The sequence below is a fragment of the Sciurus carolinensis genome, chromosome 6, assembly GCF_902686445.1.
Source record: "Sciurus carolinensis chromosome 6, mSciCar1.2, whole genome shotgun sequence".
In the NCBI taxonomy this organism is placed as follows: Eukaryota; Metazoa; Chordata; class Mammalia; order Rodentia; family Sciuridae; genus Sciurus; species Sciurus carolinensis.
The window spans coordinates 49,928,503-49,952,509 of NC_062218.1; the positions used below are offsets into that span (position 1 = coordinate 49,928,503).

At 34.7% G+C, this 24,007-nt stretch overlaps 1 protein-coding gene across 2 annotated transcripts in view; it reads left to right on the forward strand.

Moving 5' to 3' along the window:
* Zswim6 (zinc finger SWIM-type containing 6) overlaps positions 1–24,007 on the forward strand; it is a 180,808-nt gene that overhangs the window by 145,476 nt on the left and 11,325 nt on the right. For both annotated transcript variants that reach the window (XM_047555529.1, XM_047555530.1), the window contains exons 5-9: positions 10,993–11,172; positions 15,500–15,676; positions 15,939–16,085; positions 19,235–19,381; positions 20,648–20,905. In XM_047555529.1, coding sequence (XP_047411485.1) covers positions 10,993–11,172; positions 15,500–15,676; positions 15,939–16,085; positions 19,235–19,381; positions 20,648–20,905 — 909 coding nt within the window. The remainder of the gene's footprint in view (positions 1–10,992; positions 11,173–15,499; positions 15,677–15,938; positions 16,086–19,234; positions 19,382–20,647; positions 20,906–24,007) is intronic.

Genomic DNA, 24,007 nt, shown 5'->3' on the forward strand with positions numbered 1-24,007 from the left:
TAATGTTGTAAAATATTTAGCACAGGGTTAATGTGAGGTAACGACTCAATAAATGGCAGCACTGTCAGGTAAATAAGTAGAGATGCCATTTACTTTTAGAAATTGTTAGCTGAATTAGTGGCACAATATTTGTACCCTAAAGATAGACATTGAAAAACTTTAAATACAGAATCTAATTAGAAATCCAACATGTATAACTTGATATGATTAGGATTTACCTTGAAGGGTAAATATTAGCATACAAACCAGCACTTAATATTGCATTGTGTGTTGGGATACCTTTCATACTGTTAAGTTTTTATAATGACTTTTTTTTTTTTTTCTTGGCTTAAAAGCTCTTCACATCTGTTGAGTGGTTTATTCGAATTTGATTATTTTAACCAACACATTCCCATACAGCATATTTGAGTGGAATAATTCTTCATTCTGGGGGCTGTCCTGTAGATTGTAAGGTGTTCAACATCTCTGGGCTTACACACTGTCATTAATACCCCTTTTGCTGGTGGCATCCAAAATTACACCAATGTTGCCACATATCCCCTGGAGGGGAGAGTCACCCCTAGTTGAGAACCATTTTTTCTACAGAATCAGGCCATGTTTAGAAGATGGAAAATAACAATAAGAAAGACTTGTTAAAGAGACTCAAGTGATAGAACATTGTACATGTTACACTTATACGTGTGATCTGTATCTTACCCTTTCTAGATGAAAGCTTATGGAATCAAAATTTTCTTCTAGTTGGAAATGTAAACAGTGAGTTTGTGAGGTAGGGCAAATGGTGTAATGATTTATACATGTACACGTTTGGTGGAAAAGACTGAGCAGGGAGTGCAGAGTTAATTCCCGTTGCCCACATTTGCTAAAAGTGTGGTTCTCGTCCAACAGCACTCTGCTATTGGTGGAATGCAGAAGTAACCAAAAGGCTTTCGGGATGATTTGTGTTCTGCTTCAGTAAGCTTCTGCCCAAGTTTGTTCAGGTCTAGGGTATGAACAGGTGTAAGATCACTAAGTGGATTAGGACGGGTTACCTTAGGTGAAAGATGTTTGGTTTTCTTCAGGGGGTTTGCCGTCCTAGTTTTGGTGTACTTGTTATAGTCCTTTTGCTAAAATCATTGAGTGCAAATTAGGTGGAATAGTATAAAGGAAAAGGAAAAGCATGCTGGGGTAGAGAATAGCTAGTAGAAACGTGCTGTGGATAGTTCTGAAACCGCATGACTCACATACCTGTAATAGGATAATGGCTGTTGTGTACCTTGAGGTGTTGAAACCAGGAAAGTAGTTGAAAGTATTGAATTTATTTTCATTGTAATTCATAGCAGGTAAGTAAACCTCCTTTGTGAAAACAGGACCCTGTCTTACTCCTAAGTGCCAAGAGTTCTGACTTCTCACCAAATTCTCTGTACCATTTTTTGGCTGAATCCTTAAAAGGGTTAATATTTTAGAGGACTGGCAGAATGATGTGTTTAATCATCATACAGCTTTATTTTTAAAGCTACAAATATTTTAGGCATGGAGGGAAAGGAGATAAATGCCCAGAGAGAGATCTGAATTAATGAAATTTGGAGAATGACTTACTCAGTTTGGTTAACTTGGTTATTAAGGCAAATTACAGCTTTTATAGTGATGACTGCGAAGATAAAAGACCTTATCTATTATGGCTCTGAACTTGAATTTAACATTAAGAACATCCTTTCAGGATGAAACCTCTTTAGGGGAGGTGAGCAAGAAAAGAATGTTACAGGCAGATTAATAAAGGCTTGGCTTTTTAAAATTTTTTCTTATTCTACAAAATGAAAATTTTCTAATTAGACAATGTAAACATGGAAATCTAATGAATTTTATGTGTTTCCTGTGTCTTCAGTGTCACAGAAATCATTTAAGTTGCCAAGAATACTTAGCTTTTAAGTACCTCAACCTTGGATTTTACTTTTCCCTTGCTGTGGTCTGAATAGTTGTGAACAACCCCCCCTCCACCCCAATCTCCATTTGTATGCTGAACCATCAACTCCCAGTGTGATAGCATTAGGAGGTGATGCCTTTGGGAAGTAAGTAGGTCATGAGGGTCCATGAATGGAATTAGTATCCTCATGAAAAAAACTTGATTGGCACTATCTGAGAGGAACTGGACCTTTCTAGGCACTAATCTGCTCCTGCCTTGATCTTGGAGTTCCTGAGTCCAGAAACAGGGAGGAATAAATTTTTATTGTTTCTAAGCCACCCAGTTTATATTATTTTTGTTATGTAATTTGTATGTACTAAGAATCTTTAAATAGAAATAGTAATTCTGACTATGGGAAATTAAACTTAATTTTAATGAATGTTAATTTATAAAGTTGTATAACTTACTGTAATTTAAAATGTATACTATAAATACTTTTTACAAAATATATGCATTAAAATATTTTAATACACAGTTCTGAGTTTGGACAAGTGCATGTAGTCATATAACCACCCCCACAGTCAAGACAGAAGGTTCTGTCACCCCCCCAAATGCCCCAATGTTATCCCTTTGTATTTAGTTGATACCTTTTCTCAATCCCTAGCAACTTCTCAACTCTTTTAGCTTTGTCCTTTCCAAAATATCCTAAAAGTTGAATAGTAAAGTAAGAGTGTATTTGATATGTGTATGTATGTGTACACAAATGTAGATATTGCATAACCTCTGGATTCTGACTTCCTTTGCTTATCATTATGCATTTGAGAAACTATGTATTTTAACAGTGCTTTAGTTTTTTGTACTGCAGAAGGATATTCCCTTCCATGAATGTATCCCACTTTATTCAGTCACCAACTGAAGGACATACAGCTTGTGTTCAGTCTTTCAATTACAATTAAAACTGCTAAAACATTTTTGTATAAGTGTGAATATAAGTGTTGTGTGAATATGTTTTTAATGTCTCTTGAGCAATCTCTAGGAGTTGGACTGCTGGGTCATATAGTAAATATACTGTTTCCCGGAGTGACTGTACAAATTTACACTCCCAATGGCAATTTATAAGCATTCCAGTTGCTCCACATCTTCTCCAGTACTTCTTATTAGATTAAAAATATTTTTCCTAATTGTAGCCATGAAAACATGTGTGATGTTATCTCATTGTGATTTTAATTTGCATTTTCCTCATGATTAACAATGTCAAGCATTTTTTTTTTGTCTGCCATTTGCCATCTTTTATATCTTCTTTGGTGAAGTGTCTTTCTAGATTTCTTTTCCCTTTAAAAAAATAAAATAAAAGATTTTGTTATCTGGAGCAGTTTTAGGTTCACAGAAAATTTTCATGGAGATTTCTCATATACTAGACCCCCCCACCCCCATTCATGGCCACCCCCATTATCTCAGAGTGATCCATTTGTGACAATTGATGAACCTACACACATCATCAGTATCACCTGGAATCTGTTCCGTCCAGCGGAACCGGCGCAGAGAAAGGAGACACCACCAGTCTTTAGTTGACCAGATTTATTGCATCCTCCCTGTTTTCCTGCCTCTTTTGTTCTGTCACTATCTCCCTTCTTCTACCCTCTTCCTTTCTCCTCCCCCTAGGCTCCTAGCTTATCAGCCAATTATAGCAAAGCTTTCTCTCACACAGGAGAGCATGCAGAGGAATGTCAGCATAGTACTATATGGATCATGAGCTGTCCATGCGCGGCATGATATTAGATAGCCCATCCTAGAGCCTGGAGTCAACACGTCATAAGTCTCCAAGGAACTAGTAGGCAAGCAACCTTTTTGGGTACTTCCTTATTTTCGTACCCAGTGCCCTTTGGCTCACTGCCAGGCACCATCTTGTCCAAGATTCCCTTAACAGGAATCCATAATTTTCACTAGATACACTGTTGATATTGTGCATTCTGTGGGTTTGGGTAAATGTGTAATGACATTTGTCTACCATTATAGTATCATACTGAGTAATTCACTGTCTTAAACAATCTGTGCTCTACCTATTCATCCCTTTCTGTTCCCTAATGGTAACCATGATTCAAGGGGGGGGGGGACCTGTCTCCATAATTTTGCCTCTTCCAGTGTTGTGTAGTTGGAATCATATAGTATGGAACTCTTCTTCCACTTAGTTCTGTGCTTTTAAGTTCTTCTGTGTCTTTTCATGGTTTGAGAGCTCATTTTGGATTTTGCCCATTTTTATTGGTTTGTTCATTTTCTTAGTTTTAAGAAGACTTTACCTTTTTTTTTTCAGTTAAAGCCCTTTGCACAAGTATGATTTGCAAGTATTTTCTGCCAGTCTGTAACTTGTCCTTTCATTCTGTTGTCTTTTGTTGAGCAAAAGTTTTTAATTTTGATGAGGCCTACTTCATCAATTCTTTTATGGATAATGCTTTCAGTATTTTATCTAATACTTTTGCCTATCCCAGGGTTATAATACTTATTTATAGTAGTTCTGTGGTTTTAAGTTTAGGTCAATGATCCATTTTGAGGTCATTTTTAAATAAAGTAATGTTGTACCAATTTAGATTCTTTAATTTTTCCCAACATGACTATCTGATTGTCCCAGTTGTTAAAAAGTCATATCTCGTTCACATTGAATTGACCTTGAGCCTTGAATTCACAATATTTGCATAGGTCTTTTTGTAAATTCACTATTCTTTTGCGTTGATCTGTGTGTCCTCCTTTGGCTAATAGTGCACTGTTTTGATTACTGTAACTTTATAGGAAATTTGAATTCAGTTACTCAGAGTCCAGCTTTGTCCTTCTTTAAAATTATTTTCCTAGTTCTAGTTCTGTTTTTTCTAATAGGGTTTTGATGAGTTTGTGTTGAATATATAGATCACTTTAGGAATAATTTACATCTTAATGTTACCAGGTTTTCATGAACATAGTAACTTTTCATTTTTTACAAAGATTCTCTGATATCTTTCATTAGTGTTTAACAGTTTTTAACACAGAGACCTTATACATGTTTTGTTAGAATTATAAACCAAGTATTTTATCTTTATTTGGTGCTAATATAAATGGCACTTTTCTGGGGGCACATTACTGATTTCTGGTTGGTCCTATTTAACATATATATCTGTGGAGGTTTTTGTTTTGTCTCTGAATTTGTATCATATGATCTTCCTAACTTTCTTAATAGTTTTAGAAGGTGTTTTTTTGTAGGTAGTTGTCTTTATATACAGAGGTTTCTTCATTTTATCCTTTCCAATCTGCCTTCATCCTCCTTTTCTTGCTTTATTGGCCTGGCTAGAACTTTTGGTGTGATGCTGAATAGAAGTGGTAAGAATAGGCTTTTTGGTGCCAAAAATGCACATTGGAAAAAAGATAGCCTATTCAACAAATGATGCTGAGAAAACTGGAAATCCATATGTAGTAGAATGAAATTTAACCCTTATCATTCACTTTGCACAAAACTCAAAAGTAGATCAAAGACCTAGAAATTAGACCAGAAACGCAGCACATACTAGAAGAAAATGTATGCCCAACACTCCAATATATCAGAGTTCAGGAACTGACTTCCTTAACAATTCTACTAAAGCGCAAGGAGTAAAATCAATATTCAATAAATGAGATGGTATCTAACTAAAAAGCATCTTTCAGCAGAGGAAAAAATCAAGAATGTTGAACCAGAGAACCTACAGAAGATCTTTGCCACCTGCACCTCAGATAGAGCATTAATTTCCAGGATATATAAAGAACTCAAAAAACTTAGCACCAAAAAACCAAATAACCCAATCAGTAAATGGACAAAGGAACTGAAAAGACACTTCTCAAAAGAAGAAATACAAATGATCAATAAATACATGAAAAGATGTTCAATTTCTCTAGTAATTAGAGAAATGCAAATTAAAACTGCACTGAGATTTCATCTCATTCCAGTCAGAATGGAAGTTATCAAGAATACAAGTAACAATAAATGTTGGCAAGAATGTGGGAGAAAAGGAACACTTATACATTGCTGGTGGAACTGCAGATTGGTGCACCCACTGTGGAAAGCAGTATGGAGATTCCTCAAAAAACTAGGAATAAATTTTCCTGTGTACTTCTATGAATACACCATAGTGAATCCCACTATCAGGTATATCCATAAAAATAGGGTCCTAACTAGAATAAGATATATTCCATGTTTGTATAATTATATCAAAATAAATTCTACTGTCATGTATACCTAAAAAGAGCCAACCCCCCCTCACCAACTTTTCTTGGGGTTTGTTTTGATATTAAAGGAAAAACATTTCATTTTTTATCATTATGATGCCAGCTGTAGGAATTTTTGCAGATGTCCTTTATTCTTGTTCTGTAGCTTCTATTCTTTTGTTTGCTGATAGCTTTTATTTATCATGAAGAAATAAAGAACTTTGTCAAGTGCTTTTCCTGCATTTGTTGAAATGATTATGTTTTTCTTCCTTAATCTGTTAATGTGGTGAATTACACTGATTTTTGAATGTTGAACCAGCCTTGTATTCCTGGGACAAACCCTGTATGGTTATGGTTTTATGTTTTTTGATAGTGCTTAATTTGAGATGCTAATATCTTGTTGAGGAATTTTACTTCTGTGTTCACCAAGAATATTGATTTGCAGTTTTTGTCTGGTTTTAGTATTAGGGTAATACTGGCCCTATAAATATGGTGGGAACTAGTCCCTCTTTATTGGGATTCTAGAAGATACTGTGTAGAATTGGTGTTATTTCTGAAGTATTTGGAAGACTTTTCCAAGGAGGCTTCTGGACCTGCATTATTAGAGATTTTCAACTGCAAATTTAATTTATTTAATAAATATGAGATCATTCAAGTTATTAGTTCTTTGTGTTAACTTTGATAGTTTATTATTTGCAGGAAAATTTTTCATTTTGTTATGGTCATAAATTTTGTAATACCTGTAGTATCTGCAGTTATTTGCCCTCTTTAATTTATGATACTGATAGTCGTGGCTTCTCTCAGTCTGGTTAATTTTGTTGATTTCATTGAACTTTTAAAAAGGAGTATCTTTTAGTTGTTTTTTTTTTTTCTTTTCCTGTTTTTGGTCATATTAATTTGTAATACTCTTTCCTTCTACTTTCTTTGGTTTTAGTTTCTCATTCTTTTTTTTTTTTAATTTTAAGGTGGATATTTAAGTTACTGATTTTAATCTTTTCTAAAATAAGCATTTAATGCTATAAATTTCCCTCTAAAGACATTTTTAGTTATATGCTACAATTTTTAATACATTTTTTCCTCATCATTCAAATACAAAATATTTTTTTCTTTCTCTTGTGACTCCCTTTGACTTGTGAGTAGAAGTACATTGTTTAATTTCCACATATTGGGGGATTTTCCAGAGTTCTCTGTTAACTGGTTTCGAGGTTAGTTCTGTTATATCAGAGAATGTACTTTATATAATTTCAATTCTTATAAATTTTTCAGTTTGTTTTATGACCTAGAACACCACCAGTCTTGATAATTATGCTTTTTAAAAGTAAGTTTTTGTTAATGTTAGGTGGAGTGTCCTATAAATATCAGGTTGATTTAGTTGATTGATAGTATCGTTCAGGTATTCTCTAATTTTCTCTGTCTGCTTGTTTTGTCAGTTATTGAGAGAGGACTGTTGATGTCTCAAATGTAATTGTAGATTTGTCTATTTCAGTTCCATTGGTTTTAGCTTTATATATTTTGAAATCTTAATAAGTGTACTATGCTAATTTAGGATTATACATCTTTTTGGAGAACTTTTTCATTATGTAATGTCCCACTTGATTTGATACTAACATAGACACTCCAGCTTTATTTTGATAGTCTTTTTGTGGCATATCGTTTTTCATCCTTTCATACTCAGTTTGTCATTATATTCATAGGGGTTTCTTATACTAGAACAGAGTTGTGTTCTTGGTTTTTAATCTGATTTAACTTATTTTTAATTGATATGTTTAGACCACTCATATTTTATAAAATTATTGATGTAGCTGAATTTAGGTCTCACATTTTAATTTTCTGTTTGTTCCCTCTTTCGGTTCCTGTGTTCCCTTTGTGCCCCCCCCCCCCTTTTTAAAGATTATTTAAATCTTTCTAAGTATTTTAATTTAATTTGGATTTAATCTAACTTCTGTTCTTTTTGTTTGATCTACTAGTATTCTTTTTTATGATATTATAGCAAATATACTGTTTTAACAGTCTACTTTGACTAAATATTTTGCCACATTAAGAGGAATGTAGAACCTAACAACTATATAGATCACTTTACTTTCCCTCTTTTATGTTATAGTTATAAGTATTATACATCCATGCATTTTAAACTCTATAAACAGTGTTTAAATTTGTGCTTTCAACAGTTATATTTATTTTCAGAATTTAAAAAGGCGTAAATAATGTATTTATTCAGATATGTATCATTTCTGTTACTCTTCTTTTGCTCCTGAAATTCTGTTTCCTTCTGGTATAATTTGTCTGTAGTCTCAAGAACTTCATTTAGACCTTTTTCTAGAACAGATCTTTAGGCAATAAATACTGTGTTTTCCCTGATGTAAGAATGCCTATATTTCAGTATCATTCCTGAATGATATTTTTGCTGGTTATAGAATTCTGGGTTGACACCAGTTTATTTTAGCACTTTAAATGTAGTGTTCCAATGTATTCTGTCTTCTGTGAGTGCCGGTGAGAAATATGTAATTATTTGAAGATTTGTTTTTCTGTATTAGGTGTTTTGTTTTTCTCTGTTTTCTGATTTTTTTTTTCCTATTGTCTTTTCTTTCAGTGTGACTTGATTATGGTATGCTCAGGCATGGTTTTCTTAGAGTTTACCCTTCCCAAGTTTGATTAAGCCTCTATAAGTTCATATTGATCTCCAGATTTGAGAAGTTTTCAGTAATTATTTCTTCCAGAGCTTTCTGTTTCTCCTCTGGAAATCCAGTAATATAAACATTAATAAACCCTTTGATCTATTCCCACCTGTCTTAAGGCTTTGTTCAATTTTGTCTAGGTGCTTTTCTCTGTTCTTCAGAGGAGATAATTTCTGTCTCCAAGTACACTAATGTTTACCTCTGTCATCTTCATTGTGCTATTGATTCCATTCAGTATTTTAAAATTTCATATATTTTCACTTCTAAAATTTCTGTTTGTCTGTTTTATAGTTTATATTTCATTTCTGATAATTACTTTTATAATTTTTTTCCAGAATGTTACCTTCATCTCATGGAAGAGTTTAATAATCACTATAAATTCTGTGACTGATAATTCTGACATCTTGTTTATTTTACTTGGCATCTGTTGATTTTGTTTTTCCTTTTTCCATAAGAATTGGTCACATTTTCCTATTTCTTTGTAAACCAAGTAATTTTAGATCACAGTCATTTCGAATTTTGTATTGTGAATTCTGGTTTCATTAAAATCCTATGGAGATTAAAACTTTTTTTTTAAAGCAAGCATATCAACCACAGTAGGTTCAGACCATACCTTGTTTATCTTCCTTTGGGTGATGATACTAATGTCTGTTAGTTTTCAAAGCTTTGACTGTGCTGCCTTGGTTCTGTCTCATGCACATCAGATGTGACCAGAACTTAAGAGGTTCTCCCTCCCTTCTGAGTTGAGTGTCCTTTTTTTTCAGTCCTTACACCAGGAAAATCAAGTTTTTCTCAATGTTTTGCTGCATGAGCCTTCTATAGAGTTTCCTGAATAAAGTTAATCTTTTGTCAAAACCAGGGGAAAAATAGTAATGGGAAATCACAACCATTTGGATTACTTCTTGAAGTTTTAGTTTCCTTCCCCAGTCTGCTTCCTTCTGTTTACTTCTCAGAGTCCTCAGATTATTGCTTTTTGTATCTTGTCCAGAGTTATTTAGTTGGCAGAGGTGAGATGGTGGGCATAATTCATCTTAACTGAGTATGTTTTTATTTTAAATTGGCATTTAAAAATATAGAAATGTGGATTATAAATACATGTGGCTTAGGTTGTGGCTGTTTTTTAATTTTATGTTGGTAAAATTTACTTGATAAGATAATTCAGTGCTCTAAATACGAAAGAATGTAAAGAATCTCTTGGACAAATAAAGCATAAACAGTGATCATTTCTGTCTTTGTTATTTAGTTTCTAACACAAAACTGATTACACACAGAGACATGCACACATACCTTTACAAAGAAAAAGTATTATGAATGAACTGCTTATCATCTTGTTTTAAAATTAGTAAATTTGAACTTTTAAAATTTGTAAAATACTTGCTTGAATTAACTGCCTTTGAAGAATGTAGATCATGAGTTATCCCTTTAAATTCATTGCTTTTCCTTTTAAAGGTTAGCGAAATTTTGATTAGTATTTAAAAACCTACATTTTCATACAAAAACCTACATTTAGTGATGTCATTTGTATAAAGATTGATTCTGGTTTAATTGTTTAAGGACTTGTTTAAATGAATTTTAGTTTTAAAAGATCTATTTTACTGGCTTTTTTACTCCATACTGTTTGTACTCCATTGGTATATGTGATATATGGTTTATGTATATATACACACCACAATTAGTGTCTATGTTTGTATCGATGTTGGTATCCATATATGCATATACATATATGTACACTAATTGATAAACATAATAAAGTTTGAAATTCTTATAGGGAGACTAGGAAATAATTTGTGTTCAAAATTATTTGAAATTATTTATTTATGCCCTTGTTATTTTATTGTAAACAAATAATCTTAGAAAGTAAATTTCTGTGTAGAACCATGAAATGGTATATTGTAGCATCCAAGTATAGATTCTATTATAAATTGAATCATAGCATTCTGTATATTATTGACTTTTTTCCTAAGATGTCATATAAGAAGGAAGATGATTACATTAGCATTTGTGAAATATGTTTCTTCTATAACAGTGTTTAGAGCCTAGTATCACACTCGGGATCTGTTGTTCTCCTCCCATTAAATTCTGTATTATGTTTGTGGCTTGCTTTAGGAGAAATGAGTTATAAAAATGGCAAACTTTCATTCATCTTGAAGTGATTTAAAATTTATCTTTAGCAGTTATGTAAGAATTGGAAATTTTTATCATTTTAAAAAATTTATTTCTTGTACCTTAAATTAGGTGCTCTGTGGATGTGTATAGTTTTAAACCCACACTGCAAGTTGGAGCAGAAGGCGAGTTGGCTAAAACAACTGAAAAAGTGGAACAGTGTTGATGTCTGTCCATGGGAAGATGGAAATCATGGCAGTGAATTACCCAACTTAACTAATGCTCTGCCTCAGGGTGCAAATGCCAACCAAGGTGAGTCTACAGTAATGTTCTGCTCAGTTTGTATCTACTTCATTGTACGTTTGTGTTTATAATGGTAACTTAAGTATATATGGGGAATTATTTTACCCACTTCAGAACTTATTGTAGCGTAAGGACTTAATATGTTTTGACTGTGAATGTGTGTGTTTTAATTTTACCTGACCTCTGTATGCTTTTTAAAAGATTCTCAGAGTACAGATATATGTAATAGTTACACATATTAGTTATGTGTTTAAATGGGCCACTAATTATTTAGTTTGAATTTTCATTAATTTTTAAAAAACTATAGAGGAGAATGGTATTAGATTACTTTGTAAAACAAAATATGAGGTGCTTGAGAAGCTGTGTGTTTTATCCCAATTCATACTTGGCCTACTGTGTAATAAGTTAAAATTTTTTTGATTTAGAAAGTAGTGAGGAAACATTTTATGACCGGACTCGGATCTGGAATGCTTTGGACATTTGAACTGGGAGACTTCTCTTTTTGGGCGGTGTGTAGGGAGATTGAACTCAGGGGCACTGCAACCACTGAGCCACATCCCCAGCCCTATTTTGGGTTTTATTTAGAGACAGGGTCTCACGGAGTTGCTTAGTGCCTTGTCTTTGCTGAAGCTGACTTTGAATTCTTGATCCTCTTGCCTCCGCTTCCGGAGTGGCTGAGTGGCTGGGGTTACAGGCATGTGCCACTGTGCCCACCCTGGACTGGGGACACTTCTTTACTAAGGAATGTCTACTACACTTTTCTCCACCTTCTAAGGCTAATAATGGTGCCCTCCAATCTGTGGAACAGCCAAAATTCCCCCAGATGTTTCAGAACCTCCATCTCTTATTTCTGTCTTGCCTTTTCAGCCATTCTCTCTCTATTGGATTGATTCATTCAGCTCAAGTCCCTCTTCATCTATTTAAAAAAAAATAAATCTTCCTTGGCTTCATTTTTCTTTCTAGCTACAACTACAGGGTTTTCTGTTTTCAGAACCAGATTCTTAACTAGCTAATAATTTCTGCAAATACAGATTTCATTCACTAATTCATACCACTACTTTTGCATGATTCCTTGCCCTTTTTGGTGAAAATTTGAAAGACTTTAAAGTCATGATAGAATCAAGATGGGGTTAATTTACATTAGAAGAATTTAGAATCAAAACTATCCTCTGTGTGTTGGTTTTATAAGTAGTTAGTACTACTAAGAAGAGTTTGGCAGTATGCTGAGTTCAAATGAGATATTCCAGTGTTTTTAGCCTTTGCAAAGAAAGAAAATGATATATGTTACTCTCTAGAGACTTGTCCAATCAAAAAGAAGTTTTAGGACTTGAGAAAGAGTTCTCCCCCAGCCCCAGACACTCAGAATTTTTGAGTTTGACTGTGCAACATTTATTCTGCTGGTTGCTAGGAGAGGGTATGCCAACATCTCACAGGCAATCTTGATCCCTTTCTATTTTCTTATTTGGAGGTTTCTCTACATTTCACTTCCTGCTTTTGGGGGACTGCCACTCTAATATTTTATACTTTACTTTTTGCTCTCCATTTATTTTGTTATTCTTGGTTAAACATGAATATTTCATAGGCCTTAGAAAACTGGTAAGAAGTGATTCAGCCTCCTTATACCATAGTTCATTCCATTTATAGTTTGGCCTAAGAGTTGCTGGTTTCCAGAGGCAGTATTCATAGCTGTTTTGCCTAAAGGCACCAGAGCACCTGCTCACAGGGGAATGCCCACATCCTTCTGATTGACTGTCAGAAGAGGCTGAGGCTCATACCTGCAGTGCCTCCTTCAGTGCTGTCTTCCCTGGGGAGAGGCAGCAGTGGCCAGGAGAACCCAGCAGCTGTGCCATTGCACCTGGACTGAATGTACCTATGGCATAGGCCATGGCAGGATTTGGTGCATTTTCACATTAAAGTGGATGTGAAGTGCTTAGAAGGCCATCCTCTGATGAGGTCATTTGTTAGAATTGATGAACAATGAGATTAGAATCTACAGTTTGAAAGAGTGCTTTTAAAAAATATGCTAGAATAACAGCCAGTGTCCTATTTTTAATTGTTTTGGTAAAAAACTAAGATTTTTCCACTTTTTACTGTTCTAAATTTCCAATTTTAATGTTAATTAGGTAGTCTGTTTTCTCTTTTCAGTCTTAACTATAGTAATTGAATAACCAGAGAGAGATACCCAAGATTTTTTTTAAAATGGCCATAATTTTGACACCTAATCAAATCAGATTTTCAGTTGTACATCTTTTTAATCATTGTATATGTATAGAATCAGTTCTTATGCATTGTCATGTTATGACAGAACTTTATATATAACCTTCATTTTCATTTAAATATCATTTCATGAGAATTGAGCCTTTCCTGTTACTGTTTGTTTTATTGGTCATCTAGAGCTTACGAATGATACATGCCTGGTGTGTGTCCTCTACATTTCTCTGTGTTCCCACAGTCACATAAATATGTGAACAGTTTGGAATTTTGTTTTGTTTTTTCCCCTAATGAAATCAGCCCCTACAGCTTGCTTTTATTAATAGTACGACAGATTGTGAGCAATGTCAACAGGTAGAGCTCTTGTTCTTTTATTACATGCATAATACTAAGTTGCTCTTGTAAAGTCTCTTTTTAGTTTTAAATTCCATTTTTCTAATTTGAGCTAAACAAAATAAATGAAGCAATTACGAGGTTATGGAAGCAGTGTCATCCTGGGTACAGGCGTATTTATTCTGCTCAGCGAAAACAAAACAAAAACCCGAATACATTCAAAAGGCAATTAAATGTAGGAGTTAACTCTTCCACTCCTCTAATCTTTTAGTGTGTGTGTGTGTGTATATATATATATATATATATATATATATACACTAAAAGATGCCAACAGTGAATCTAGGTAGGGGCCACTGCAGATGCATCATTATTTATGCTTTTTAATTATCTGTCATCCATGTGTTTTGATATATCTGCCATTCAGTTAAAGATACCTAACTTGACCTTAGATCAAGCTAAAGCAATCTCTCGGGTAAAGACTTGTCAGAAGCTTTTCTGAATAGCTGAATTAGCTGAATTTGTAGTAAGGATATCTGTGTTTTGATCCTTTTGCCACCACCTGTCTGTTTGACACTGGCAAGTCACTCTACTTACCTTGCTGGTCAGTTCTAACAACAGAGTAGAGAGACTAGACTAAAGAAGTGCTGTAGTCCCTTCTCAGCTTAGTTGTTCTTTCATTTTTGTGTTTTCCTTTTGTCTGTGCTCAACTAAAGGTCTAAGGAGAGGGAGATGAAACCTTATCATAAGGAAATTCCATATTTAGCTTATACTTGAGTCTCAGGACAGTGAGGGGTTATATTTGAGCTAAGTTAAGTACACATAAATAAAAATAGTTTGTTACCTGATTTTCATTTGAGGCTTGCTAGGGTTTGCGAACCATAGATGGTAAGTTTGGAGTGGGAACCCAAGAGGTGGGAGCGTAGGTAGGATTTTTAGGAATTGAAATATCCCAGGAGCTGAGGTGAGAATATCCTTTATTCCCCAAACATTTCTTTTCTTTGTCAGGTCCTGAAACTTGAACCCTCTTCGGAGTGTATCCTTCTGCTCTTTTGTGATGCCCCAGCATACACTATGCTGGGGACATCACACCAGTCATGGAACCTGTCCAGGAGTCAGGAGGCAGCCTGTAGGGGCAAGGTAAGTGCGCTGGTTTGTTTTGTAGCTATGTTGTGTGGCTTTGTGAAATGTTAAATATATGCATTTATGCCCTTTGGGATATAAAGTGGCATTTAATCGTTATATCCCGAGAAGCATAATAGTTTTAATTGTGCAAAACCGCACAATATAGTTAAAAAATATAACCAAAAGCACAACCCTTATGCATATTTTTAAAGGCTGAATGCATCTTCCTGAAAGGTTCCATGGCTGGTGTCACATCTCTTGCATAGTGTTTGTGAGAGCTGTTGATCCCATCAGGGGCAGCCCACCACAGCACCTCAGAAGTGGGGAGCAGTGAGTTTTCATGTGATTTTTGTGCCGAGTGCCTCTTTCGAGTGTATTTGGCATGGAAACTAGACTTGACAGTTCTTTTTGCAGGATGCCTTTAACCTTAGCTTTAATGGCTGCAGAATGTTTGTGTTTGATAAAGCAAGTGAGTGAATGGTGGCTCCTTGGGCTGACTTGCCTCTTAGTACTTAGGTTGTGAGAATATTCACCCTTCGCCCTTCTGCTTAGGGGGTGCAGGACATTGTGTGTGGGTGTGTTCATGAACATCTGGCCACAGAATGGTATGACTGATTTATTCACATGTGAACAATAGCTGACACGGCTTTCTGAATTGTGGAAAAAACAGATTCATCGAACAGGCCACATCGGACAGTGTTCACACGAGCCATCGAGGCATGCGATCTCCACTGGCAGGATAGCCATTTGCAGCATATTATCAGCAGTGACCTATACACCAACTACTGTTACCATGACGACACTGAAAACTCCCTCTTTGACTCCCGCGGGTGGCCCCTCTGGCATGGTAAGTGGCCAAACCGGAAAGACATTTCCATGACTTACTTCTTTGTTTAGTTTCTATAGCATTATTAGAGTGGGAGGTGGAGAATTGAGGGATTCAATGGGAGACGGATGAATGCTTGGCAATAGGAGCTGAGTTTTTCATTCAAATCCAAGTCCAGAAATGGTTTCTCATGTCTTTTTAATAGTATTTTGGGAGAAACATCTTACTGTTAAATCTGCTTTTGTAGACAGTGGCAACTTTACCCCTTGGTTTTCTGTTTTAGAACATGTTCCTACAGCCTGTGCAAGAGTGGATGCATTACGTTCTCATGGGTACCCCAGAGAAGCACTGAGACTAGCAATAGCTATTGTTAACACATTAAGACGACAGCAACAGAAACAGTTGGAAATGTTCCGGACTCAAAAAAAAGGTGAATGTGAAGGAGTTTGTTTCCATTGGAATGGGATTCTTGGTGATGACCTCACTAGGTTTTGTATTCGTCTGGGAGAGATGACTTTTAAAACTAGAGCCATAGAAATATTTGATAACTGATTTGTAAGAAATTTTATTCTGTTGTTTCTTTCTTGGTCGAATATTGTAAGAAAAAATTTTACAAAAACCTTTAGAGGGCACTGAGCATGCATGAGGCCTTGGGTTCCATCTTCAGCAGCACAAACAAAAAGCTTAGATGAATTTAAGAATTTTTTGTTGTTTGAGTAACTGTTTAATATGTCTGTATTATCTAACATGCAGATAGCTTAGTCAAGTATCTTACTTTGTGACAGTAAAATAATTATAATAGGACTCAGGGTAGACTGCGTATGTTTGAATCCTAGTAACAGGTCGCAGCTGGGCAACCTTAGACAGTGACTTGATTTCTCTGTGATTTTGAGTCCTCTTCTATAGAATGGGGCTCAGTAGAGGACCTGTCTGTTAGCATTGAGAAGATTAAAATAGTTGCTATAAGCTACGTAAAACAAGGCCTGGCATGCTATGTAAGAACTTTAAAACTTTTTAGCCACAGTGATTTTGTACATGAGGGCATGTTTGTTTGTTTTTTATTTAAAGTGACCATAACAGGACTCCTAGATTTTTAAAGTTTTGTATATGACATTCGATGAACTGTTAGCTGACAGAACACTTTTAGCTTCTCTTTATCTTGGTATATTAATCTTTTAAATTTTGAATAAGTAGTATAATAATGGTCATCCTAGAAGGTTGTATCATACTTAATCATCAGAGTGAAATTTGTATGCTTTTTCTCATTGATCTATGCACTTCTTATTCTATAGGTGTAAATTTAATTGTTCATAAAATGATGTCTATGAAATTAAATACTTTTGTTTAGAAATCATGGAAATATAATTTTTAATGTGTCTGGTTGATTTGTTTTGTTTTTACTCTGTAATTTTAATTAAGAAGGTTTAGTTTAGTGGCTGTGTGACTTTTTTTTTCCCTTTTGGTTATATTTTTGTTTTTATTCTTTGGGTGATTACATACATATGCTTTGAGTACAACTAAGTTATTAAAAGTTATTGAAATAGGCTGGTGGTTGGAGCATGTGTTTGTCATAACTTTCAGTGACTTTTATATTAGAAGTATTGTGAATGTTAACTAGCACTATCATTTATACAGTGAAAAAAAAATCCACATTTACAATTTGAACCAAAGAATGAAAAGTTCAGATGGATTTGGAATGTAAATAACCCTGATATGTGACTACTTTGGTCAATTTTTCGTGTTCTTCACATCATTACTGGTGTTTGCAAAAAATATTGCTAGAACCTTTGAAAAATTTTTCCGAAACTCTTCTTCCCCTAAATATTCACACAATCTTTGGCCAAAGGCATTTACTTCTGTTTAGTATAAAAGATAATATTCAGGCTAAGGAAGAGTACAGCACTTATTGTAGTGCAAAGAGAACTAACTCATGATGATCATCTCATTTTTTAAAAAATTCATATAAATTTTACTAAGAAATGATTTTTAAATTTTGGTTAGAAAATGTTGCAATAGCTAAGAAATACAAAGTATACAAATGTTAGTTCATGTAGTTCAGTTAGAAAGCATGTTAGGGTGGACTTCTTTGTCTTTGAGATAATAGTATAGCCTAAATCTAGACTTTTCTTAGACCATTTCTCTGTTATCATACAAGTGATGAAAACTTCTATTTCATACTGTACTCTTAAGTATTACCTAGATTTTGTATCTGTTATATCTGTATCTTTCCCTGCTTTTTTGCTATTGTTGTATGTCCATATTGGAAGAATAGACTTTGTAGCTATCATAAAAATCCAAAGTGCCAATAATAGTTGCTTGTTAATGGACCAAGATTAGTAAATATAGTGTTTTAACATCATCAGTGTTTCTTAGCATGATTTATTAGCTTCTTGATTCTGAAAACAAAGTCTTTTTCTTCCATTTCCTCAGTTTTCATCACTTGACAATATATTTATTTGTATAAGCACACCACTTACCTTAACACAGGGTTTTTCCCCCCAATATTTGACTATTCCCAAGAGTAATGCTCATGTTTCTTTTTTTTAAAGCTGTTTATAAGAAAACCATTGGTAGAATCCAAAGGAAAGGACCTTTCCAAGAAATCTAGAACCAAACAAATAAATTTTAATACATTGTGCCAAGCCAGTTTTCATTTATATGTACTCATAGTTAATAATTCAAAACCAGAGGACTTATGAAGGAATGATAAGTTCATGAAATGACCTTTTGGCTATTTATAAGTCAATTTTTTTCTTGTTTATTTTTCCTCATAGCCTCCATGCTTTCCTTTAAGGAAGAGCTACTATTATTTCTTGTCTTAGAAAACATTTAGATACAGATAATACTTTACAGCAATGGAATATATCTTAAAACATTTGCAACTTTTTCCTCAGCACTCCATAATGTAACTCAAAAAGGCTGACATTCTGTGGGGAAAAAAAATGGAAAGAAAATGTTTCCTCCACATATGCGCTATCTTCTGCTATTCACCTTTGTCACAAAGTTCCTATCTTAAATGACTTAGAGATGTGTAATAAGGAGGACTTCTGTGAAGTGAATGGAGGGTGATTTAATGATACTAAACAATGGAAATCTGTGTTTAAGCCAGGATCTTGAAGTCCTCAATTTAGATGAGCCAGTGAGTGCTGACTCCTGCAGACAGCTTCTTGATGTAGTTGTAGAGTTAACTACTTGATGATTCCAGGGGTCTTCATATCACTGCCTTCTCAGATTAAAATTTGGAATTCATTAATCCCCTTATAACGTGATTTGGTAATGTGAATGGTAATGTTAACCCAGTACATTGGATACATGAATGAAATAGATGTTTGAGAGCTGTCCTGGAATTTAGTGCCATTTACATTGATTTACAGGTAAACCTTTAGAACTCAGAATAGTTCACAAGTTAGGAAATATGGTACCTTTTTATTTTTATTTTTAATTATAGGGGGATTTTCATCTGTATTAGTACTAATTTGTCAGGATACTACTATTAAACAGTAAAGTCTTTCCTTCCTCTACTTCCCTCCTTCCCCCTCCCTTCTGTTCCCTATCTCTCAATTCCCTTTTCTTATACAGAGCTACCCCATAAAAGCATAACCTCAATAACCAATCTGGAAGGCTGGGTCGGACATCCCCTAGACCCTGTGGGCACTCTCTTCAGTAGCCTTATGGAAGCCTGCCACACTGATGATGAAAACTTCTCTGGGTTCTCAGATTTTACAGGTAAAATCATTGACACATTAGTATGATGGGTTTTTTGTTTTTTTTGAAACCCTGAGTGGCACTAGTCTTTGTTTTTCTTTATATTATGCTTTATGAAGCCTTGTAGAACCTACGGTTAGTTAAGAGAACAAGGAAGTGGGTGCTCACAGGCTTTGAGGCAGGCTTCCACAAGCAGAGAAAAGTCTTAGAGACAACAGCAGGAAGCATGTGTCAAGAACTTTAAAAATATTTATTTTCTTATGACCATTGTTCTGCATCTAAGAATTTATCTGCATTTATGACTATTTTCCAACATAAAGATGAAAAAATAAGGATAGGCATCGTAGCATTTAGAAACAGAAAATTTAATTTAGTTGCTTTTTAAATTTATCTTTGCATTAAAATGACTTAAATATTATAAGTCCACTTTAAAGGGAGTATTAAGTACCATTTATTACTGTTTTACATCACGAATTCCTTTAAAGTGGTGTTTTGAGAGTTCTCTTGACCCTTTGAACACTAAGAATCATCCCTGCAGACTGCCCAAGAGCCATGGGTGGAGGGTAAGGAAGAAGGGAGCCACGGATGTCCTGTTGTTACTCCCATAACTGATGAACTTAGAAGGTTGATTATCTTGCCCTTCATAATTTCCCCTGTGGTGGTTGCTTTTATGGATTAAGGTCACCCAAACTCTTTGTCAGGAAGGTAAAAAAGTATGGGTGTGAGTTCACTTTCCTTGGGAGTTGGATGATTGAAATTTGCTACAATTTCTAATAAAAGCACCTTATTTGACAAGAGAATGCTCAAATAATCAGTCATCTGATGATAACTGAAAACTCTGGGATAACACAAATGACCTTGAAATTGAGTAACATATGTTAGATTCTCTACTGTTTTTATTATAAATTTCAAAATAGTAATTAAAGTATGAAAATTTTCTTTTTTAATGCCAGTCTTTAAAAAACTGTTATCGTAACTATCATGTTTAAAGTCTTTTTTTCACTCCTAGGATTCTTAGTATAAGATCATACATAGTTTTCTCTGGTGAATCATTTTCAGTGGGAGAAAATATTCCTAATATTCTATCCTCCAAAACATACACACTTAGTCACCCACAGTCACTTTTAGAAAGATATTGGAAAACTATACACTTTAACCAAAAATCATGTTTCTGGTTTTCTCAGAATTAAGTCAATACTTTATTCTAGTGCTGGTTAGAATAAATATTTGTGCCTATAAAACTACCTGCAAAACTAGCTTGACTCTTTCCTTTGTCGCATTTTACAGAAAATGGACACTGCAAGTCTCTGGAATACCAACATCTACCTGCACACAAATTTTTAGAAGAAGGGGAATCCTATTTAACCCTGGCTGTGGAAGTAGCCCTGATAGGACTGGGACAGCAGCGTATCATGCCTGATGGGCTGTACACTCAAGAGAAAGTTTGCCGAAATGAGGAGCAGCTCATTTGTAAGCTTCAGGAAATTGAATTGGATGATACACTGGTGAAAATTTTTCGCAAGCAAGCAGTCTTCCTATTAGAAGGTAGTTTAACAAAGAAATTTTCCTTTCATTTAGCCGATTTGATTCAGGTGCTGATTTTTCTTAGGTTATGAGTCCTATATGAATGCATTTAATATGGTAGTTGTTCTGACTGATAGGTGGTGTCAAGGACATGTTCATTGTCCAAAAAATATCATCACTGAATAAAAAAAGTACAGATGTTTAGATTTGTATCATTTGATTTAGGTTGTTATATAGTATTCCCTGTTAGAAATGAACCGCATTTAATGCCACAAGCTTTGTAAAGGACCATTTTTATAAGGCTGAGTAATTCCTGAGATAAATGCAATTTTGATATTTAGGGAGTTATTATGGGTAGCCATGTTCCTATTTGCTTGATTTGCTACCTTATAATAAGGTAGAAATTGGCACTCCTGCAAATTATTGACTGTTACGTGATGTCTTTGTTTTTAATATGTCATATGAACATGATATAAAAGAACTGGAGGCTACAGGAGTGACTTTGCACAGCTGTAATCATTTCACAGGATTCAATAGACATAGACTGACCAAGGAAAAAGTTGCATAGAATCTGTAAGGGAAAGTTCACTGTTCTCCTTTTTCTAAAGAAGTTCAAGATTTAAAGGGCCTAACAAATAGGTTGGTACTATTTTTCAGGGTTTTTTTTTTTTTTCTCAAAAAGATAAATGGAATTAGTTATAGTAACCTAATCTTTGTGCAAATATTGGAAGTGTCTAATTGACAAAATTGCTTCTCTCTCATAAGTCCATTTATGTTATTATGGGATTTTCTGTGATTGACAAGTTGATAAAGCATTGTGTCTTCATTTTATATCCTGAACTGCTACATGTGAAGGAAGAGTTTTAGAAAAAAGCATTTTGACCCTTGTTTTTTTGTCTAAAGCTAGAGATCAATTTGAAAGATAATATTGTCTTTTTAAGATACACTTTTGTATGTCTTAGAAATGGATTTTAAAGGGAAAATATTCCTAAAGCAAGCCTTCTTAATAGCATGCTTCATTTTAGTAAAAATTCCTAATTTTATTTTTTTGAAGCACTCTCCTGAAGTTATTTTCCCCTAAAGATAAAAAGCCCATCTTTGTAAATTCAGAGTAATCCTAATTATTTTATTATACTATTTTCTTTCATGAAATTCTTTCTGACATATAAACAATATTGTTAGCCACAAACATTTTTTAATGATGTCTGTCTCTGGCTGAACTGACTTCTGACGTCATCGTTGTCTTTTTTTTTTTTTTTTTTTGGTACAAGGGGTGCTTAACCACTGAACCACATCCCCAGCCCTTTTTTATATTTTATTAGAGATGGGGTCTCACTGAATTCCTTAGGACCTTGCTAAGTTGCTGAGGCTGGGTTTGAACTCTAGATCCCTTGCCTCAGCCTCCCAAGTAGCTGGGGTTACAGATGTGTGCCACCTTGCCCAGCTGTCCTGACTTTTAATTTCCATTAAATTGAAGTTGGGTAAGAGGATGGGTAGTTTTATAATATGCGATATCTGCTTATCATTTACCTTTTTAAATATATTGCCAGGTTCATCATTCATGAATATTTTTGATCTTTGTCTTAGTCTTTGATTAGTCCATCCTGCTCATCAAAACATTTTTATGGGAACTGTGCCTGAGAAGAAGCCCTGTTGACTTGTTGATGCAAGACAGGAGGCAGATCCAGGGGAGTCCCCTAGGGACCATTTCTATAAACTCCAAAAGATGGAGCTTTGTGAGTCTACTACGCTGGGGCATGAAGCTAATATGTCCCATACATTTATATTCTGCAAATTTCAGGGGTAAATTAATTAACAGACCTAGATATATGAAGAGGAAGAAGTAACCCTATTTTGCTGCTCAGTGCAGAAATCTTTTGGCCACAGTATTGGCTAGATCATTTGGCATACTGGAAAAACACCTATAGGGCAACCTATTGCTAAATGTCAGTTTTTTTGTTATTTAGTACTTTTCTTTTTTAGGTACCAGGGATTGAACCAGGGGCGCTCAACCACTAATCTGCATCCCCAGCCCTTTTTTATATTTTAATTAGAGATAGGGTTTCACTGAGTTGTTTAGGGCCTTGCTAAGTTGCTGAGGCTGGCTTTGAACTCTCGATTCTCCTGCCTTAGCCTCCTGCCCAGCTTGTTATTCAGTACTCTTGAGTTCAGGGATCATACTAATTAATCTGTAAATAATTCTGTGATACCTAACTGAATATTTCGCTTGTTGGGAGATGTCAGAGTGAGGTGATTATGCATCCTGGTTTTTCCCAAATAGTGCAAAAAGGTAACTTGCTTTAAAGAGCTACACAGAAAGGACATGAAGGAATGTGTATAATCACAAATTTTCTGTAGTCAGTCCTAAGTTAAAATAGAGTTAGTGCCAGTGAGCTCTGGCAGTTGTAACAAAATACCACAGACTAGGTAGCTTAAACAGCAGAAATTTATTTTTCACAGTCTGGAGGCTGGAAGTCCACAATGCAAGTATTGACCAGTACTGCTTCTGAAGAGGGCTCTTTTCCTGGCTTGAAGTCAGCCAGCTTCTCCCTGTGTCCTCACATGCTAGAGAGCCAGAGCAAGCTCTCTTGTGTCTCTTCTTATCAAGACACTAATCTTGTGTGATCAGCATCCCACTCTGACCTCATTCGACTTTAATGACTTCTGTAAAGTCTCTTTTTCCATATCTAGTCACATTGGGGTCTGAGGCTTCAACATGAATTTGGGGAAGACATATATTTAGTCTGTGACAGTAACAATGTAGCCTTGTTATATGTACTAAAGATGGAAGTATAATGTTATCAACTTTTGAAGAATATTGGATCACCAAGACATTTTGAAATGTCTTCAAGTAAAGAAAAATCTTAATGGATTTGTTAAAATTTTCAATTTAGTATGAATACTTGTTTGTCTAGATGAAAAATAAGTTGTTTATATGATACTTAAAGTACTTAAATAGTGAATAAAGTGCTACTAAAATATTGGTATTAAAAAATAATTTCCATTGAAATGATCCAGAATGTATCATGTAGCTACCCCACACCTAATTCAGTAACTCCTCTACCATTTCTTCTGAACTACGTTTTTTGCATTCTAAACTCTTTGCCAGACTTGATTTTCCTC